This window comes from Podarcis gaigeae, assembly GCF_964106915.1.
Source record: "Podarcis gaigeae genome assembly, chromosome: 11".
Taxonomy (NCBI): Eukaryota; Metazoa; Chordata; class Lepidosauria; order Squamata; family Lacertidae; genus Podarcis; species Podarcis gaigeae.
In genome coordinates this window covers 55390063-55411711 of record NC_139687.1, presented here as the reverse complement: position 1 = coordinate 55411711, position 21649 = coordinate 55390063, and the positions used below count along the sequence as shown (strand labels likewise).

Genomic DNA, 21649 nt, shown 5'->3' with positions numbered 1-21649 from the left:
GTACTGGGAGCCAATGTAGATCTTTCAAGACCGGTGTTATGTGGTCTCGGCGGCCACTCCCAGTCACCAGTCTAGCTGCTGTGAACTAGTAAGCTGTAAACTAATAAGTCCAATAATTCCACCATGTTCCACAGCTCAGCCCCATCCATTCATTCCAAAGTGAGCTGTACCAGCATGCAAGAACACAGATTGTGCTCTTGGAACCAACCCTTCAGAGGGTTTGCAAACAGCATGATGCAACCTGGGCAGGTCAGGAAAGAGCAATTGCCTCCCTCTGTGCACAATGGATTTGCAATGGTCCCGTCACCAACTTGCATGTTGATACCAGTCCAATGATGCATGAATCATGGCTTGGCATGATGCAGTCCTTAAAATAAAAATTAAAAAATCCACACAAAATTGCAGCAGCACTTTAAACTACTGCTACGATCTTAGCATTTGTTTTTGCAACACCAGGGCACTTGGCACAAACCTGGTGCCACCATGGACTGGGGAACCCGTAGCACTCCCCTGGCTGAACTCCCAACCCCCCCCCCCAATCATCCATGACCAGGGGTCATGCTGGTTGGAACTGATGGGAATTGGAGATCACTGATTATCTGAGAGATATAGGTTGTCTGTCTGATTTTGGAGCCAACTTCTAAGGCCACAAAGCCATCTTAGTGGATCCCAGGAAGCCCTGCCAGACTGTAATTGGAAAGCTTCAAAACATGTTTGTTCATAAGGAAAATGAGCCTCCCAGTATAAGAGCAGTGTTACTTTAAATGTGAATTGTGACTGATGCCCACAGAACTTCTTCAAAATTCCAGATGTGCTCACCGGCACAAAAAGGCAGACTTTGCCTTGCTAAGGGTGGAAGTTAAAGCCACCCTGTTGCAGGTGGTCTTCCTAAATAGGCATCAAATTGGCTACTGGGGGAAATGGGCTGATGAACCTTTGATATGATCTGCTAGTGCTCTTCTTGTGAATCTACTTCCTCCCTAAAGTTAAGTGTGTGCATGTTCGTGAGAAAGATTCCACATCAGATCATGGGAAGCCACAGTACAGTCATACCTCGGGTTTCAGACACTTCAGGTTGCGTTTTTTTGGGTTATGGACCAAAACCTGGAAGTACAGGAATGGGTTACTTCCGGGTTTTGGGGGTCGTGCATGCGCAGAAGCACTAAATCACGCTTTGAGCATATGCAGAAGCACTGAATCGCAACCCATGCATGTGCCGATGCGTCGCTGTGGGTTGCGAACGTGGCAGGTTGCGAACGTGCATCCTGCATGGATCACATTCGCAACCTGAGAGTCCACTGTACCACTCTATTTTACCTTGGCTAGACTGCATTTAGAATCCTGTGTCCAGTTCAGGTTGACACAGTTCGAGAAGGATACTGATAAGATGGAACATGTGCAGAGGAGAGCAACCAAGGTGATCAAGGGTCTGGTGAGGAACGGTCGAAGGAGCCTGGAGAAGAGGAGAAGACATGATAGCCATCTTCAAATACCTAAGGGACTGTCATATGGAAGATGGAGTAGGTATGTTTTCTTCTGCTCTGGACGATAGGACTTGAACCAATGGCTTGAAGTTACAAGAAAGGAGATTCCAACTAAACCCCAGGAAGAAATTTCTGGGAGTAAGAGCTGATCAACAATGGAACAGACTCCCACAAGAGCTGGTGGACTCACCTTTCTTGGATCTCATTGTGTCATCTAGTCATCTGCAGTGGTTGGACCAGATGACCCTCTTCCAACTCTACAACTCTGATCTGAATGTGCACATGTCTCTTTGAGTTTTGTATATAATGCCCTGCACTTCTTAGGAAATCCTTACTTGCTAGGTGAGGCCTGCTGTATAAAAGAGCCTTGCCATCTTTAACAGGAGAACCAGACCCTTGTTTTTGCAATGGAAATGTCAGGTGGTAGCAACAGAGAAGGTACTGTAATAGGGGTCTGTTTGCATGCTAGAATATACTTCCAGCCCCCAGACTGCTGCTTGGAAAATAGAGCAGCTACAGTGAATGATTGCTGGGTACCAATGGCCTCTTGAAATTCTCTACCCTATTTGTGGAACAATATAGTGGTGGGTCCACTATTCTATTCTATTCTATTCTATTCTATTCTATTCTATTCTATTCTATTCTATTATTATAGGGACGCAGGTGGCGCTGTGGGTTAAACCACAGAGCCTAGGATTTGCCGATCAGAACGTCGCTGTTCGAATCCCCACGATGGGGTGAGCTCCTGTTGCTCAGTCTCTACTCCTGCCAACCTAGCAGTTCGAAAGCACGTCAAAGTGCAAGCAGATAAATAGGTACCGCTCTGGCAGGAAGGTAAACAGCATTTCCGTGCGCTGCTCTGGTTCACCAGAAGTGGCTTAGTCATGCTGGCTACATGACCCAGAAGCTGTACGCCGGCTCCCTCGGCCAATAAAGCGAGATGAGCGCTGCAACCCCAGAGTCGGCCACGACTGGACCTAATGGTCAGGGGTCCCTTTACCTTTATAGTGGTGGGTGGGGGGCAGGGTACCATTTCACCATTTTTTCCAAGGACAAGAGAAATTCTTCAGCTGTTCCTTGGGGTTGAGGGTCTCCATGAGCAGTGACAGAAGCACAGCTTCTTTCTTTCCCTAATTTTGTTTGAAGGCAGCAACAAAGGAGGGGCAATGCCTCTTGAGAAACTTCAGCGATCACAGAAATAGGAAGCTGTCTTTCAGTCAGAACATCGGTTCATCTAGCTCAGGCCTGCCTATGCTGAATGGCTGTGAAAGTGCAGGATTTCAGAAATCTTCCCCTGTCCTGCTGGGGGTGCCAGGAATTGAACCAGAACCAGCGTCTCCACCCCCATTGTTCAGCCCGGACGCTGAGTTCCAGCACCAAGGGCCTTTTGGTGGTTCCCTCACTGTGAGAAGCAAAGCTACAGGGAACCAGGCAGAGGGCCTTCTCAGTAGTGTCACCCGCCCTGTGGAACGCTCTCCCACCAGATGTCAAAGAGTAAAACAACTGCCTAACATTTAGAAGACATCTGAAGGCAGCCCTGTTCAGGGAAGTTTTTAGTGTGTGACATTTTAATGTATTTTTAATCTTTGTTGGAAGCTGCCCAGAGTGGCTGGGGAAACCCAGCCAGATGGGTGTGGTACAAATAATAAATTATTATTATTATTACTATTATTATTACTATTCTACATGCAAAGCAGATGCTCTCCTACTGAGCTATGGCCCTTCCTGCTAACAGAACTTGCCAACCTGGCTTTAGAATGAAATAGACAAGAATCGGAGCACAGTCATAAAACTAACTGCATGTGTTAGTTAGAAAGGGGAAAGCCTGTGCAGCGATTTTTTTCCAAACAGGCAGAGTTGGCCACAAGCGACTGCTGCTGAAATTGGTTTTTGAAGTGAAGTGGCAACTGCTGATTTCTAGGGGCCTTGGCGATGGGGTTCCAAAAGCCATGTCCCAGGCACGGTGCCAAATGCACACAACCAGATTGCTATAAGGCTGCTACAACAGGTTTCCCAAGCCTTTTCCATCATGGTTGCCACAGTCATGTCCCCTAGGTCTATTTAGCTGCTGGTGTGCAGATTGGCTACACTGCACCAAATAAACTCTAAGCTAAATGCTCACACTGAATGTGAGTAATCCCGAAAGCAACGTTGAGAGATGCGGGGTTTGTGCATCGTTCACACACTCAAGTGGCAAGCATGCCCAACCTTTGAGTGGGTCACAGATGCTTGCACCCCTTGTAAAAGCAAACCAGGGTGTCTTCTGTGAACCACTGTTTCCTGTTACGCCCCAAACTAGGAAACTATGGTTAATATAACGAGCCAGGATAGGAAGCTATGGTTGGGAGTGGGCTGCAGAAGGAGGGAGCGAAGCAGGAACAGCCAAAAGGCTTGTATATATTTCAGCTTATTGAACCGAAATATGACCATGTGAGTGCTAAAGAGGCACATTGTCTGGTTCCTATGCACCCTCTTCATTCAGCTCACATTAACTGCAATATATACACAATATGAGAGGGACGTGGGTGGCGCTGTGGGTTAAACCACAGAGCCTAGGACTTGTTGATCGGAAGGTCGGCGGTTCGAATCCCCACGACGGGGTGAGCTCCCGTTGCTCGGTCCCTGCTCCTGCCAACCTAGCAGTTCAAAAGCACGTCAAAATGCAGGTAGATAAATAGGTACCGCTCCGGCGGGAAGGTAAACGGTGTTTCCGTGCACTGCTCTGGTTCGCCAGAAGCGGCTTAGTAATGCTGGCCACATGACCCGGAAGCTGTATGCCGGCTCCCTCGGCCAATAAAGTGAGATGAGCGCCACAACCCCAGAGTCGGCCACGACTGGACCTAATAGTCAGGGGTCCCTTTACCTTTACCTTTTATACACAATATCACCAGCTAGCTAGCTAGCTAGCATTAGATAGTATGTAAATATGTTTCTATTGGTGGGAATGTTAATGTCATGCTATGTTATGGAGGTGATCATTTCTATGAAAGAAAATTCTCAACAGCAGCTTTAGATGCTGTTTCTTGTCCTTGGCACCGGATTGATGCAACTCTCTGGGGGGGGAAAACACTCCCTTGCCCAATCTCATTGGTTCCCACACATATCCTTAGGGGAGCGTGAGACTGGGGTTTGCCCCTGCCCCCAGCACCAGGGGCTTTCAGCAGCTTCTACAGGCCTAACCTTCTGCTGCAGAAGAACCCTTTCAAAAATCCTCCTGGCGAATTAAATTGGACTGCAGAGGCAAATCAATTCCCAGGCCTGTTCTCGCAGATGATAATTAATGGTTAATGAGCACGGTCTTTTAGCATAATAATACTCTCAACCAGAAGATGATATTGGAGATTACAACTGGGAGACGCTGATTCCAGCGAGCAGCTTTCTGGGGGCGTCTCTGACTCTCTTCACTGCCTCCCCTTTCTCATCGCCAGTCGGCATGAGGTTGACTTAGCCTGTTAATAAAGGCATTCAGATGGCAGCAGCTCCCAGTTCTGGAGGGCTCTCAGGCAACTCATTCCTCATAGGGCTCCATCTGGTACGCAGACTAAGACCCTACCTGCCTGCAGACTGTGTCACCAGAGTGGTGCATGCTCTGGTTATCTCCCGCTTGGACTACTGCAATGTGCTCTACGTGGGACTACCTTTGAAGGTGACCCGGAAACTATAATTAATCCAGAATGCGGCAGCTAGACTGGTGACTGGGAGCAGCCGCTGAGACCACATAACACTGGTTCTGAGAGATCTGCATTGGCTCCCAGTACGTTTCTGAGCACAATTCAAAATGTTGGTGCTGACCTTTAAAGCCCTGAATGGCCTCGGTCCTGTATACCTGAAGAAGCGTCTCCACCCCCATCATCCAGCCCGGACACTGAGGTCCAGCGCCGAGGGCCTTCTGGAGGTTCCCTCATTGCGAGAAGTGAGGTTACAGGGAACCAGACAGAGGGCCTTCTGGGTAGTGGCGCCTGCCCTGTGGAACGCCCTCCCTTCAGATGTGAAGGAAATAAGCAGCTATCTTATTTTTAAAAGACATCTGAAGGCAGCCCTGTTTAGGGGAAGTTTTTAATATTTAATGCTGTATTGTTTTTAACATTTGATTGGGAGCCGCCCAGAGTGGCTGGGGAAACTAAGCCAGATGGGCGGGGTATAAATAATATATTATTATTATCATCATCATCATCATCATCATCATCATCATCATTATTGATGTTGTTGTTGTTGTTCCCCCCTCATGTCTGTCCTTCCTCACCAAGTCTACCTCCTCACTGCAGCAAGAGGGAGGGCTCTTGTCACAGAATCATAGAATCACCATAGAGTTTCAAGGGACCCTGAGGGTCATCTAGTCCAACCCCCTGCAATGCAGGAATCTTTTGCTCAACCTGGAGCTTGAACCCACAACCCTGAGATTACGAGTCCCGTGCTCTACCGACTCAGCTATCCCAAGGACTGGTGGGCTCCTGCTGAGGTGTGAGCCCTAAGCAGACGCCCAACTTTGCCATTACCCGAGTTCCCATAGCGTGCAAGTAACACTATTAAAAACAGACCTGGGCCACACCTGCACCATCCATTTAAAGCACTATTATATCACTTTAAACAGCCACGGTTTCCCCTGCAGAATCCTGTAAACTGTGGTTTGTTAGGAGTACAGAGTGTTTGTTAAGTGAGCTGAGTGTTTTTAGGAGACTCCTATTCGAACTGATTTCTTCGCACTGAGAAATTCTTTGTGCAAAGATGAGGAACATATTTTCCTCCAGAAGCTGTTGAACTTCAGCTTCCATCATCCCTGACCTTTCAACCTTTTAATTGGGGTTGATGGCAGTGGGAGTTCAGCGACACTGTGGGTCTACATTTTCTCCATCCTTGGGCCAAGGCATTGGACTAAGACCCGGGAGATCATGGTTCAGGACCCCAGTTGTCCATGACGCCTACTGCATCTCCTCCCAAACTACCTGTCAGGGTTGCTGTGAGGATTAAGATGGGGGGGGAGGAAATAACTACCGTATTTTTCACTCTATAAGGCACACCAGACCATAAGACGCACCTAGTTTTTGGAGGAGGAAAACAAGAAAAAAAAGTATTCTGGATCCCAGAAGCCAGAACAGCAAGAGGGATCGCTGTGCAGTGAAAGCAGCAATCCCTCTTGCTGTTCTGGCTTCTGGGATAGCTGTGCAGCCTGTATTCGCTCCATAAGACGCACAAACATTTCCCCTTACTTTTTGGGAGGCAAAAAGTGAGTCTTGTAGAGCAAAAGGTACATATGACAGCCTGAAGTCTTTGTAGACAGAACAGGGTAAAGCATGCACTCATTATATACCACATAGGGAAAAAATCTTATATCTGCTGGGGTGTCTAGTATTTTTTTAACGTGTGCAGACCTGGTAAATCGGACTTCACAAATATTGCACATATATGGCTTTTCCCCCGTGTGGGTCCTCATGTGCCGCGGCAGCTTCCCGGCTCCCATGATTATTTTGTTGCAGATAGGGCACTGCTGGGAAGCCTTGGGCTTGATCTTTCTCTCTTCCGGCCACCGAGGAAAGACTCCCCCAAAATGGGCAGCGCTGAGGAAGTTCAGGTAGGCTCCGTAATCATTCTCCGCCTTGATGTGTCCCAAATGGGTCACCGGGTTGTTGGCAAACATGTCCTTGAAGAGGTCGTTGGGGAACGGGGCGGGAGAAGGTTCCTCCTTCTCCTCCTCCTTGATTTTCCTCTTCCGGATGACCAGATCCAAGGGGCCATTATCCACCTGCTGCTCCTCCACCTGGGAAAAGGCGCCAAAGTCTCCGTTCCACAAGTGCGGGAAGAGGTCAGGAACAAAGGGAGACAGAGCCGGCCTCCGTTCTGGCATGCTAGATTTAGGGTACAAGTTCTCTCTTAGGAGGGACTCGATGGAGAAGTCTCTTATCACGCCCAAGGAGCCATTGGAGCTGTTAGCTTGAAAATGGTTAGAGAACCCGCTTGGTCTCTCTGAGTAAGCTTCCTCTGCGAGATCAGATTTGGAAGGACTTTGGTGGCAGCCGACGTCTTGGACGTCTGTTAGGTTCTGGTTTGCGAAGTCTCCCACGTCCTCTTCTTCCTCGTCCTCCTCTTCTTCCTCATCGTCCTCTTCTTCCTCCTCCTCCTCCTCCCTCTCGTCTCCCTCCTCCAAAGTGGGCTCCATGATTTCTAGGCAGACGTTGATGACACACTGGATCTCCAGCATCCTGGCCGCGTTGAGGATGTGCTTGAGGTTCGAGGTGGTGATGGTGAGGGTCGAGGTATAGGCAAACTCGAGGATTGCTGAAAGTGCTTCAGGCTTAACAAAGTCAATCTCGTAAACATAGGGCTGGTCTGCTAAAGTGCCGGTAGTGAAGAGTTTCTTAAAATATTGGCTGCAGGCAGCCAGGACAGACTTGTGGGTCCTGTATTCTTGGTCCTGGACAATGAGGATGACATCACAGAGGAGGCCGTTGTGCCGCTGCTCGTTTAAGCCGCAAAGGACTTCGCTGCTGTGGTTTGGGAATGGGATCCCTATAAGGTCTTCAATGGCATTGGCCATATTCTCACTTAGAGCCCTAGGATGAAACACACACACACATACAAAATGAATTAGCGCATTCGTATTTATCCTTGAAGACAGCAGAGGCACAAAATCCCCAGAAAGAAAAATCTTTCAAAACATGGGACTCAATCTGCCTTTCGATACAGGCAATTGATCACCATCACTGCCATCTTTTAAGGGATTTCTAGATCGCTTTACAACCTCCCAAGATGGATTGCTTGCAACCGATCAGCCCAACACAGCACTCACATTTGAAAATTTAAAATAGTGGTAAAAACAATGTGAAACATCAGGATAAAAGCAACAGACAAAACAGTTCTGGAATGGAAGGGCCATTTAGAGAGTTCCTAAAGGCCAACAGAGAGGGGGTTGTGCAAATTTTCCTGGGCTGAGTGTGCCAAAACAGGACCACCTCAGAGAATGATGCTCTGATCCTGGGACTCATCAACCTCACTGTTTTCAATGCAAGAGTCGGATGCCCGTCAATCCAGACAATTCATTGGCCCACCCAGTTTTGCTCCTGGTCCTGCCCACCCAGCTATGTGACCCCTGGAAGGTTTCTCCAGAATTTAATATTTCCCCATGTAATGTTAACATATGAGAGAGTGCTGGAGGTGAAATAGTTAAACAGGTTGCCCAGTCAGGACCCAGGGGGGTGGAGTCAGTGGGACTATAAAACCAGCTCTGGGAGAAGTGAAGGGAGGAGTTCGTTGGGAGTTGGGTGGTTGGCTGGAGTGGAAGTGAATTGGGATAGAGTTTGTGGGTAGGTTGAGTTAGTGTGGCGAAATAGGCTGAGTCAGGAACAGTTAGGGGCTAGGAAGACAAGTAAATATCTGAGAGGTGGTTTAGTGAGTGAGAGCAGGTAGCAAAAGTTATAGGTCTGGACAGGCACCCCATGATTGTAAATGACCGATACCGTTTATGAAAACACATGCTTGTTAAACTGCAATAAATAAACAGAAGTTTATGTTCCAATTTAGCCCTGACTGGACTCAGTATTGTACCAGGTAGGGCCTGGGTGGTGGCAGCGAGAAATAAAGTGGTGGCACAGGGCTCAATAGACGGTGAAACGTCCGGGGACCCTGTGTGATTGCCACACCTCACCCCATTAATATTGCCATGATTACCCAGGCTATAGATTCCAGCTTACGTTGACACTGAATTTTTATTTCCCATCCCTAGCACAAAGCGTCCCCAGCAACCTTCTCACAAAGGTGCCTCCCTGCCCTTCCTGTCTCTGCTACCCCACCCCAAATGCTCATCTATCATCTCACTACTGCTGCGGTCCTTATCGCCGCCCCATCTTTGCTCCTTCAGAAAGCACATTAAGGGAATCACGATTAACTTCGTCGGCTGCTCCCAGGTGCCCCAGACACATCGCGTCTCGCCGTGCGCGAGGCATTGAATTCCTTGTTCTGTCCTTCAAGGCCCTCCGTGATCTCATCCCACACCCTGCCCTGCTCTCTTCCCTCCCTCCCCTCCTCTGTCTGCTCTCGGTCTTTATTTAGACTGTTCCCGACAAATGGAGCCGCCTCCCATTATTCTCCTGTGCCCTCGGCCTCCACCTTCATTTAATTATCCCTGCTGCTGCACTCCTCCTTGGTCACAGTGTCTCCCACATCCTTCCATCCCCTGAAATACTTGTTCTGTGCCGCATGGGTTTTTCAAGCACAGAGGGTGCAGCTTCACTGTGTGAGCGAAGCACAAGCTCCGGTCCAAATTTGGGGTTATAGGCGCAACTCTTGCTCCGATGCAGAGGGTCGGGCAGGGGCGCTGCAACACAACTGAGCATTGCAGCACAGCAAAGTTATCCCAAGAGGCTGGAGGCAGCACAGAGCGTGTTGTCTGCCTGCCTGTGTCCTGCGACAGGGGCAAGCTGACTCCTCTGTGCACTTGCTTTCAGAGGCATTGCACAATATACCATATTTTTCGCTCCATAAGACGCACTTTTTTCCTCTTAAAGTCTAAGGGGAAATGTCTGTGCGTCTTATGGAGCGAATGTGTGGTCCCGGGGGGGGGGGCAGACCAGGCTTCCCTCTCCAGCCCCAACAAGCCTTCCCGCTGCTCCCTGGGACTGGCTTTCCCCACCGCCAGCCCTACAAGTGCAGGAGCAGCAGACAGGCTTCGCGCAGCCTTTCCGCTGCTCCCCGACCTGCTCTTTGGATCGAGTAGCTCTGGGGTAGCCCGCGAAGCCTCCACAGGGCAGCGGGGAGCCTTCATCCCACTGCCCTGGGGAGACTTCACACGGCTATCCCTGGATTTTGCGGGAGGTGGGGGAAGGGACAGAGCAAGGCTCTCTCATTTCCCCCACCTCCCGCAAAAGCCCCCAAGAGCTGCATATTTTTTTCCCTTCAATACCCCCCCCCAAAGAAAGTAGGTGCGCCTTATGGTCAGGTGCACCTTATAGAGCGAAAAATACAGTAACAACAGCAGCAGCAATTTATTTATTAGCCTCCCATATAAAATCTAGGGCTTTTTTTGTGAATTGGCGGCACCATTTTGCCTACATATGGAGCCACATTCCGCAGTGGCATAGCGTGGGTTGTCAGCACCCGGGGCAAGGCAAGTAATTTGCGTCCCCTAACCCGTGGATTTGCACCCCCTAACCCCCAGATGTTGCGCCCGGTGCGGCCGGCCCCCCCTGCACCCCCCACGCTACGCCACTGACGTTCCGAGAAAGAATTTGCTGATAGTGTGTATGATGGTGGTCAGGATAATAAGGTACCCTTTACCTTTAACTTACGTGCATTTAACATGTGAACATTCAGCTTTGCAGGCGAGGCAATTTTTTTAAAAAAATTAAAATTAAAAGGCAGGCAGCCATCTGGGGTGGTGGGGGGGAGAGACACCCTTTGGCAATCCTGCATTTTCACCCAAAGTGTTTTGGTATACACCGTTTGCCTTTAAGGATAAGCCTGAGGTGTATTGGTGAAAATGACATCGAAGTTTCCATTGCTGTGTATGAGGGGGAATTGGTTTGCAAAAATGTGTATATTAGGCAATACGGTGGTACCTCAGGTTACATACACTTCAGGTTAAATACGCTTCAGGTTACAGACTCCGCTAACCCAGAAATAGTGCTTCAGGTTAAGAACTTTGCTTCAGGATGAGAACAGAAATCGTGCTCCGGCGGAGTGGCGGCAGCAGGAGGCCCCATTAGCTAAAGTGGTGCTTCAGGTTAAGAACAGTTTCAGGTTAAGAACGGATCTCCAGAACGAATTAAGTACTTAACCTGAGGTACCACTGTATTGCACATAACATCCCAAGACTGGGAAAATGAGAAACTGAGAGAAACCAAAATGGCTGGTTTTTCCTATTCCTACAGGCTAAAGACGCACTGCAACTGTGCTGAAGAGCACACATTTTCACTTAAGATCTAAACAGCGTCAGCCATGGAAGGAGTCAAGTGCTAACCTTTGTATCTGGAATATTTTCTATTGGGAAGTGAGCGATAAGTAGGGATGGATGAATCTCACTTTCACAAGTTTTTGCCCTGTGTTCCAATTCATTTCTACATTAACCTGCAATTAGAAACATAAACTTTCCCTCAAAAGATGTATTTTCAGCACTGTTGCTGCTTTTGAGGCGAGCTGTACCACTTGCAAATTGTACAGACTGCTCCCCTCTGTACAGGTGGAAGGAAGTTCTCTGCACCCAGAAAATTAGCTGTTGAGGAACGGGCTAGGCCAGAAACCTTTCTCCCTGGCATTTTAGCTTTCTTTGTGCAGGAAACCCCTTCGCATGCAGAAGCCCTCAGCCGTGTGAGCTCCTATCCCACAATCTGACGCAGCAAAGCCCATGCGCAGGTCTGCCTGTGAGAACAACATAGCCCAGGTGGGAAAAGGGGTGCCCTTAAAAACAGGTTTCTGCACATAAGGATGTCTTTTGTGCTGAATATAACCAAGGAAGTATCACAAAGGGCATTTATTAGGTGATTTCCCAAGGTTTAAGGTGTCTCGAGTTAATGGTTTAAAACAAAACTTAAATAATACAGAAAACGCGGATTTAACACCACCAGAAAAACCCCAATAACCAGCCAAGCCAAAAGCTGTTTTGCTTTTAATTGTTTGCTCGTTTTTATCCTGTATTTTATTCTGTGAACCGCCCTGAGATCTTAACGATGAAGGGCGGTGTATAAATCCTAATAAATTAAATTAATTGAGGAAGGTTGGCTTGCAACAGCAGCTGCTCTCGGTTGCTGCTTCCATCCCATCTCCCAAGGCCGGCCATCCTTCTCCCACACAGTAATTGCCAAGCAAGAGAGGCTGGCTGGCTGGGAGTGTGGGCAGTGGGCATGGCGCAGAGAGATAACCTCAAGGTCTCACCTGCTGATTGATCTTCTGTGGGTGGGAGGGAAGTGGCACGCTTGAGGAAGCCCACGCCGTAAACATTGGACTGCTCTGCAATCAGAACACATTCCTTTCCCTCCGTACCCTGAGACAAGCTCCCCTGGACTTTTCAAGGTAGAAGAGTTGTTTAAGATGCACCAGCCATCGAAGCCGGTTCTAGGTTTCCAGCAGTGGCAGAGCAGAGAGGTCTCCAAATCTCTTTCACGCGTGTCCAACATGTATGTTTGCTGGTGCCTCTGGTCATTGCTTGGCTGCTTTTTGTTTGTTTGTTTTGCTACGTTTCTGAGTAAGGAAGCATAAGCCATCCACAAGACCGGAAAGGAAAAGAAGGTTTTCTCATTCTTAGAGCCAAACAACATGTGATGTTAAGTGCACAGGTAAAGGTAAAGGGACCCCTGACCATTAGGTCCAGTTGTGGCCGACTCTGGGGTTGCGGTGCTCATCTCGCTTTATTGGCCGAGGGAGCCGGCGTCCAGCTTCCAGGTCATGTGGCCAGCATGACTAAGCCACTTCTGGCGAACTAGAGCAGCGCACGGAAACACCGTTTACCTTCCCGCCAGAGTGGTACCTGTTTATCTGCTTGCACTGCATGCTTTCGAACTGCTAGGTTGGCAGGAGCAGGGACTGAGCAACGGGAGCTCACCCCATCGCGGGGATTCGAACCGCCGACCTTCCGATCGGCAAGCCCTAGGCTCTGTGGTTTAACCCACAGTGTACATTACGAGCATGCATCTGCATGCATGCTTTACCCCAGCACATGCATTTTATGTACACATTGCTTGGCTGGAGAACTGCACTGTCAATTTTAGAGAAGGGCAAATTAGTTGGCTGCATTTCGTTTCACATTTTGTTTCGGAAAGAGGCTTAGTTAGGCTCTCTTTTCAGTTCAAACCGAATTGAATTTATCCCCCAACCCTAATGCTCTGTCTCTGTCTCTGTGCAGTTCAGTGTCTTCCACCCAGGCACCTAGAGGGCTAGGCCTGTTTACCTGCAGCAAAAGAACTGCACTCTCCACCCAGACTCCCACCCCACCCCTCAGATCATTTGCTAATTATCCCAACTATCCCTCTAAACAACATTGACATAAGTCTGGAGAAAAGGCCTCTCCCAGCCGCCCTTTGGCCAGCCTGACAATTCGACAGCTGTGTTGCTCTGCACTGCTGGACAGGATGCAACAGCCGGCTCTGCAGTGACCTTCAAAATCTCATGCCCTTCAGGGTGAAGCTGGCAGAAGCCGAGACAAAGAGAGAGAGAGGGATGAAGGTGACACCTAACAGCAAGCCGGCCATTTCTCTTCCTAGCCCCTTTCTGTTTTATTTATTAACTGGGCAGTCCTATGCAAGGCTACTCAGAAGTCAGTCCTGTTTTGTTCTGCCGGGCGTGCTCCTTGCTAAGAGTACAATTAAGTGGTGCCTTTGGGGGGCTTGCTACCACCCAAGATGGCTTACGGCAGAGAATTAAAACCCTGCAACAATTTTTTAATGCAAATAACATGTCCCAGTAACAGAAGCTAAAAGCCGCAGCTTAAAACCCAGCTCACAACACTTTTCACTGAATGGAGGTTGGAACAATTTAGTTTTTATGTTACATTTGAAAACTAATGAGAAAGGAGCCATTTGAACTTATTCTAGGCAGAGCTGCAGGGATATGGGGCCACCAACGAAAAGACCGCATCTCTAGTACACACTATTTTGATGAATGTTGACAGCAGGTCTACAAGTGGGGATTCAGAGGCCAATCTTGGGCCTGGGGTGGGGGCGGTTTACATGGGTGCAGGCGTTCCTTCAAATAATCTGCTCCCAAACTGTTTCAGTCCCAGTCTTCACTGGCCTGGTTCTCTTCATATGTTTTGAACCACAGCCCTCATCAGCCCTGGCTTGCTCACAGTTAAAGCTTTAGTGTCAACATGCAACAAACAATAACATGGCATGGGGGTTTGGAAGGATATGTGTCTGCATGTTTATCCATTAATAATCTTTCCTTTTCCGTTTTTGTATCTTCCGACACCTGGACTAGTCACATATAAAAGCCTGAATGAAGTATAATCAAGTGCGCTGGTACCCACTGATGGCCCAAAGGGGTGGGATCCAGAGGATTGTTTTGTCTTCCTTTTGTTCATATTCATTTTGTATGTTGCAGGATGTGCACCAAAGCAGCACATCCACCTGGAAACCTTTCCAGGTACAAACAGTATCAGAAGCGGGATTGCGTATGACTGCCCTGATATCATCATGAGCGCAAATTGTCATGACTGCACAATATAAAGGACGCTGGAGGTGTCCTAAGTACAGTCGTACCTTGGTTGCTACTTGGACGTTTTGGCTCCCGAATGCCAAAACCCGGAAGTGAGTGTTCCGTTTTGCAAACATTTTTGGGAAGCCGAACGTCCAACGTGGCTTTCACGGCTTCCGAATGAGTGCAGGGAGCTCCTGCGGCCAATCAGAAGCCGTGCCTTGGTTTTCAAATCTTTCCATGAGTCCTGGAACAGATTAAGTTTGACAACCAAGGTACCACTGTACAGGCAACTGCAATAAGTGCATACTGCTGTGTCCCCATTTCTCTCTTCCTCCTCAGTTGCCACATGCATCTTGATTTACAGACCGCATGACTCTTAGGCAGGGGCGGACTATGGTAATTCAAATTTCAGCAGCGCCCTATGCAAGGTCAAAATGTGCCAGCCGCCACCTCTCGCCTTCTGTTGTACGCGTTCAGTACATCATAGCTACACTGAAGTGTGGCGCCCCCTCTGTGGCTCAGTGCCCAGTATGGGGAAACCTGCCATGCTCCCTGAAATCCACCTCTGCTTTGGGGTAGGGACCTGTTCTCTTAAACTGTGCAAACCACCTTACACATGGACAACGCTCTGTAGAACCTGATAATCATCTACACCAGCAAGAGACACCTGGTGCCCTTCAAATGTGGATCACAACTCTCTTAATTCATCACCATCAGCCACGTGGGCCAAGGCTGATGGAAGTTGTGGCCCATATACCTGAAGGAGGATCTCCACCCCCATCATTCATCCTGGCAGTTCCCTCGCTACAGGGAACCAGGCAGAGGGCCTTCTCAGTAGTGGAACGCTGTGGAACGCCCTCTCATCAGATGTCAAGGAAATAAACAACTACCTGACATTTAGAAGAGAGCCCTGTTTAGGGAAGTTTTTAATGTTTGATATTTTATCATGTTTTAATATTCTGTTGGAAACCGTCCAGACAAGGTATAAGTAATAAATTATTATTATTATTATTATTATTATTATTATTATTATTATTATTATTACACCTGGAGGGCACTATATTGCCTGCCCCTGTACTACGCTTTAAGTTGATGCCACATGCATTTCTTCTCTACAACCAAATGATGTGTCCTAAAAGATGGGAATTTGCTCCTGCTAGAAGAGATACAGCCTGTCTGGCAAAGCTCCCTTGTGGTTAGAGTGCCCTTTTTACAGAGGACTGTCCTCTATTTGAAAGGCGGCTTGGTTCAGTTTGAAGATGAAGAACCTAAACAAGGGAGAGCAGGAGGGAGCTTTGAAGCTCCACATCCCAGTTAGTAGCAACTGGATAGCAGGCTTTCACCTGGTCCCAATCTTATAGTGCCACTGTATTCTGCTCTGGTCAGACCTCACCTGGAGTACTGTGTCCAGTTCTGGGCACCACAGTTCAAGAAGGACACTGACAAACTGGGAACGTGTCCAGAGGAGGGTAACCAAAATGGTCAAAGGCCTGGAAACGATGCCTTATGAGGAACGGCTAAGGGAGCTGGGCATGTTTAGCCTGGAGAAGAGGAGGTTAAGGGGTGATATGATAGCCATGTTCAAATATATAAAAGGATGTCACATAGAGGAGGGAGAAAGGTTGTTTTCTGCTGCTCCAGAGAAGCGGACACGGAGCAATGGATCCGGAGCAATGGATCCAAACTACAAGAAAGAAGATTCCACCTAAACATTAGGAGGAACTTCCTGACAGTAAGAGCTGTTCAACAGTGGAATTTGCTGCCAAGGAGTGTGGTGGAGTCTCCTTCTTTGGAGGTCTTTAAGCAGAGGCTTGACGACCATATGTCAGGAGTGCTCTGGTGGTGTTTCCTGCTTGGCAGGAGGTTGGACTCAATGGCCCTTGTGGTCTCTTCCAGCTCTATGATTCTATAATTCTATTCTCTGATTCTATGATTCCCAGCTATGATGAGATGCATTTCTAATTTAAATGACTGCACAGGGGCATCTTACGCATAGAGTTTAGTGGCACGGGGCACCACGGTGTCAAGTTCTGGAGGGTGCCAGGGAAGAGGCGGAGGCTGTACGCGGCGCCTCCCGGCATCAGCTCACCACCCTCACCCGCCACGCTGCGCCAAAGCAGCACCGCACCCGGAGGCTCTGTCTGCCATGGCGACTATGGCACGAAGCGGCCGGCTGAGCCAGGAGGCCCTGCGTCCAGCCTCTGCCTCTTCCCCGCCAGGAGGAGCTGCCCTCCAGCCGCTGCCTGCCTCCTCCAGCCCCGCCAGCAGCACCGGCCTCCCTAAAAAAAACTGTGGGAAACGGGGAGAAGGGGCTGCCGGAGTGAGCTTTGCACCACGGCGCCAGATATGCTTAAGACGGCCCTGTGACTGCAATTGTTTCTTAATCTGCATATAGGTTAGCGCATGTGCATTTTAACGCAAAACGGTGCTCGCTTTTTGAGGAGCGATGCGGAAAGGCGCGGCCTACGCACAGGGCTTATGGGAGACACTTGTGCAGGAAGGGGTCAAAAATTGTTGAATGAGAGCCCAGTCTTTGTAGTGGTTCAGGAACGGACTCTGTACATGGAGAGAGTGTGTATGACCTGAAAGAGCTTTGGTTGGGAGCAGCCTTCTCCCTTCTGCATATAAAAACGGCAGCCATCACTGGCTGAAAATAAACTTCAAGCCAGTCTGTACAGGGCTGGGGTTTGAAATTCAAGCTTGCAAGGTAAAAACCAGAATCCATTAATCCGCCGAGACGCCCACTCCCTCGAGCCACGAAGCATTCCAAGCGAGGCAGGCTTTGGCTCATAAATCTCTTGAACCGCCTTATGAGCACCAGCAATCAACAACCCTCCCTCTGCTCTCTCTTTCGTCCGCCCCCCCCCGCCACTCCTCCAACACACACACACACACACACCCAACCACACAACACCACAAGATCACAGCCGGAGGGGGAAACCTGCCATTGTCTCTCCTTTTGGCATGTGGGGCTCAGGCCAAGTTTGTTATTGCAAACCTCCCCTGGACACACCCTGGAGACTATATTTGCGAAACCGCAGCCAAACCCACCCCGGCCTCTGAAAGAGGCTTTGCTTTGCAATCTGCAGTGCTTCGAGATTTATCTCGGGGTTCGGCATGTCCCTACTCCACCCCTCTTTTCAACTTCAGCTTCTCTGCTGTGAGAAACTGCCTAGCACAGAGAAGCAATAGTGTAGCCAGTATTTATTTATTATTTTAAGGGAGAGTAAGTAAAGAGAGAGGGGGGGGGATATGTGTAAAAATGGGGTTGCCCTCTGGAGTGTTCTTGTTCAGGGCTGCAGCCATTCAGCCCTGGCCCCTTTTCCAGATACTCCCTTCCATTCCCACCTCACCCATGGTGTTCCACTTTCCCCCTCAGACAGCATTCTGTGCCCAAGGAGCGTGCTCAATCTTTATCTAGTGCAGCCTTTCTCAACCTGTGGGTCCCCAGATGCTGTGGGACTACAACTCCCAGCACCCTTAGCTAGCAAGGCCAGAGCTCAGGGATGATGGGAGTTGTAGTCCAACAACATTGGGGGACCCACAGGTTGAGAACCGCTGATCTAGTGTCTCCCCAAACCTGCTGATAGCTCTTAGTCTGCCTTGGTGGTGCTATTTTGGCTGCAGAAAGGTCCACGCTAAGAGAACTGAGGTTCCCAAGCAGTCTCCTGTCTGCAAAATAGACCAACCCAGCACTTCACTTCAGCGAGTGGTGTTGTGTGCCTTCAAAACCCCACCCTGGTCTGGAAATGCTACAGATTCCGCCTGTGACTTTTTCTAAGTGAAGCCGATTTTCTGCCACGAACCCAAAGCGTGGGGAAACAACCCTAACTTGGTCTACTCAGATGTAAATCCTCCTGAATCCAGCAGGGCTTACTCCCAGGTGAAAGGAGCTGGGACGGAAGCCTCAGCCTTCACCCAGAACCTGAAAATCAATGAATTGGGCATCAACAAATGGAAAGAAGAAAGAGCTCTACAGGCAAAGTGCCATTACTTAGAACAGTGTTTTTCAACCTTTTTTGGGCAAAGGCACACTTGTTTCATGAAAAAAATCACGAGGCACACCACCATTAGAAAATGTTATAAAATTTAACTCTGTGTCTATATTGACTATATATAAAGTAATTCTCTTGAATAGGAATCAAATAAACACAAAGAAAGTATTTTATAATTACTTTATTATGAAATAGTAAGTAAACAGAAATATGAAAAATCATAAAATACTTTATTTTTAAATCTTTCGAATTTTTCAATTTTTCCCACGGCACACCAGGCAACATCTCGCAGCACACTAGTGTGCCGCGGAACAGTGGTTGAAAAACACTGACTTAGAAGACCCTGTCACTGGTAGTTACACACCTCCCTTTGGAAGATATGTGCAATGCACCCAGAGTCGGATCTTAGATCATTTCAATAACTAGGCAGATACCTATGGGAGTAGGCTGCTGTTCACATACATTAGTTTAAAACTTCGAAATTAAAAATGGAATCAAACCCAGAAACAAACTTGTAATGGGTGATGATCTTGAAGTATCTGGAGTAAGTATCTGGGAAACTCTTAGGGCACCGCCAAGCACCTTGGGAAAGTCTTCCATATTGTCAGTACCAAAACCCAAACACAAAAAGCACCATAAGGTAAGCTGGAGAGCTCTAGAAATGTCCAGCGAAGGCTAGAAAGCAAGTAGGGGGCAGTAGAGCTGGAAGAAGACAGTTTAGCTTTCCTGGAGTCACCACCACTTCTCTAGGAACCAGCATCAATATTCGAAGTGCACGGCCACCAGGAACCTGGGATTTTCTGTCCTTGACAAAGGCCCCATAATGGAGTTCCAAGTGACCTTACATCGAGTCAAAATGTCTTGGAAGGGGAGGGGAGCTTTCTCTCCCCTCAGCAGTTGGCATCTGGTGGTTTCCATTCTATCCCTTCGTGGAGGAAATGAGTAAAACAGCGACTGCCTGACCCACCAGCAGAAACATGCAATTTTCGGACGTAATTGCACATTTCCATGTAATAGCATGATCATAACAAGCAGGTTCGATTTGCTCAAGTTTCGGTCCAAGCCGTCCCTCTTCCATATTTAAACATCCTGGCCTCCTCTTTGCCCATAATTTTAACTCTCTGGCCGTGTGGGTGCTGACAGCTGTTGGGTTCTGGGACCGTTCCTTATCGAGGGGGACGGCAATTAAATACAAATCGGCGGAGTTGATTTCCTGAGATGAGATTTCCTCTCCCACCCTCCTCATCCAGTGGCTTCTCCTCCAAGAGCTCCACTGCAACAAAATATATTTTGTGTACCAAGGCAATGACATCAATCAACTGGCCCTCTCTCTCGAGGCCCACGCCTTCCCGCATTGCACTCACCAAGAGCTTATCACCAATTCCACACAGCTTGCAGAATTAACATGGGAGGCATGCTTCACCTTAACACCCCAATATATTTTGTTTTAAGAGTAGGGGAGAATAGGAACATATGAAGCTGCCTAATAGTGAGTCACACTATTGGTTCATCTAGCTCAGAAGTGTCCACAGTGACCGGCAATGGCTACCCAGGAAGAGTTGGCTCATTCAGTTGCATCTGAGCAAACAGGCTTCAGAATTGCCATTCCCAGCACTTACTGGTGCTGGTGAGGATCGGGGAAAGAGGCAGGCGCTAGCGATCGCATAGGTGCTTTCACTTGCATGCTGCTAGCTTTGGCTCATGCTATAGATATCCACAGGGATGCGGGTGGCACTGTGGGTTAAACCACAGAGCCTAGGGCTTGCCAATCAGAAGGTTGGCAGTTCGAATCCCCGCGACGGGGTGAGCTCCCATTGCTCGGTCCCTGCTCCTGCCCACCTAGCAGTTCGAAAGCACATCAAAGTGCAAGTAGTTAAATAGGTACTGCTCCGGCGGGAAAGTAAACGGCGTTTCCATGCACTGCTCTGGTTCGCCAGAAGCGGCTTTGTCATGCTGGCCACATGAACCGGAAACTGTACACCGGCTCCCTCAGCCAATAAAGCGAGATGAGCGGCACAACCCCAGAGTCGGCCATGACTGGACCTAATGCTCCCTTTACCCTTTACCTTTATAGATATCCATGCAACCATCTTCCACGTTGAATTAAACAATTCTGAGCCCAGGAACTTGTTCTGAGTTCCAGAACCAAAAGGAGATCACTGTGATGGCCTGGGACTCGGGCTCAGACTCGGAACCAGAGGAATCTCAGTCCACACCGGATCCTTTGCCTCAGGCATCATCTGAACCAAGTCTGGGGCCTGATCCTGAAGAGTCCCCGTCTGCACAGGTTCCCCTGCAACAAACACCAGCTGGGCCGAGTCAGGGGCATGAGTCTGCCCTGGCTCCTGATCGGGGATTACCTCGTTGCCTTCAGCTGGGCCATCACTTACAGCTGCTCCACTACCGGTTGGGTCAGGGGAGGCTGAGGTGGCCTCTGGGTCTAGTAACCCACCAACATCTCCCGAGCTGCAGAGACTAAGATCTGAGAGAGGGAGAGGCCTGAGTACTCGCAGGAGGAGTGCTCACCTTCAGGCGAAACAGGGAGGTGAGACACTGGGGGATCAGGACCGGCCGTTACCCCAAGAAAGATAAAAGGCTGTCGGACCCCGCCCCAGGTTGCGGGAACAACATTGCTGTATGCCAGATCCTGCCTCAGATCCTGTACCTGTCCTTGCCTGGTTTCCTGCCTTGGCCCTGTCGGACTGACTCCTAGCAGAACCTTTGGATTCTGGGCGGGTCCTGGACTGCGTTTCACGGGTTACCCCCGGGCCCAGCACAATCACAGTCCTCCCATATGTGAAAATCCACTCGTGGTGGACACCCCCCAACCCCCCCTGCTTTCTTCATTTCAACAATTCAACCAGAGTGGGCAGGAAATAAGAACATATAAGATCATAAGAAGTGCCGGCTGTTCAGGCCAATGGCCCATCTAGCACAGCATTCTCTTCTGACAGTGGACAACTAGATGCCCATGGGAAACCCACAAGCAGGATTCAAGCACAACAACGGCACTCTCCCTTCCGGTGGTTTTCGAAACCATTACATATTGCC

General features: G+C 48.9%; 1 protein-coding gene across 3 annotated transcripts in view; it reads right to left on the bottom strand.

The window, feature by feature from the left end:
* ZBTB7C (zinc finger and BTB domain containing 7C) overlaps nt 1–21649 on the bottom strand; it is a 250426-nt gene that overhangs the window by 11248 nt on the left and 217529 nt on the right. For all 3 annotated transcript variants that reach the window (XM_083702788.1, XM_083702787.1, XM_083702789.1), the window contains one exon: nt 6854–8032. In XM_083702788.1, coding sequence (XP_083558914.1) covers nt 6854–8032 — 1179 coding nt within the window. The remainder of the gene's footprint in view (nt 1–6853; nt 8033–21649) is intronic.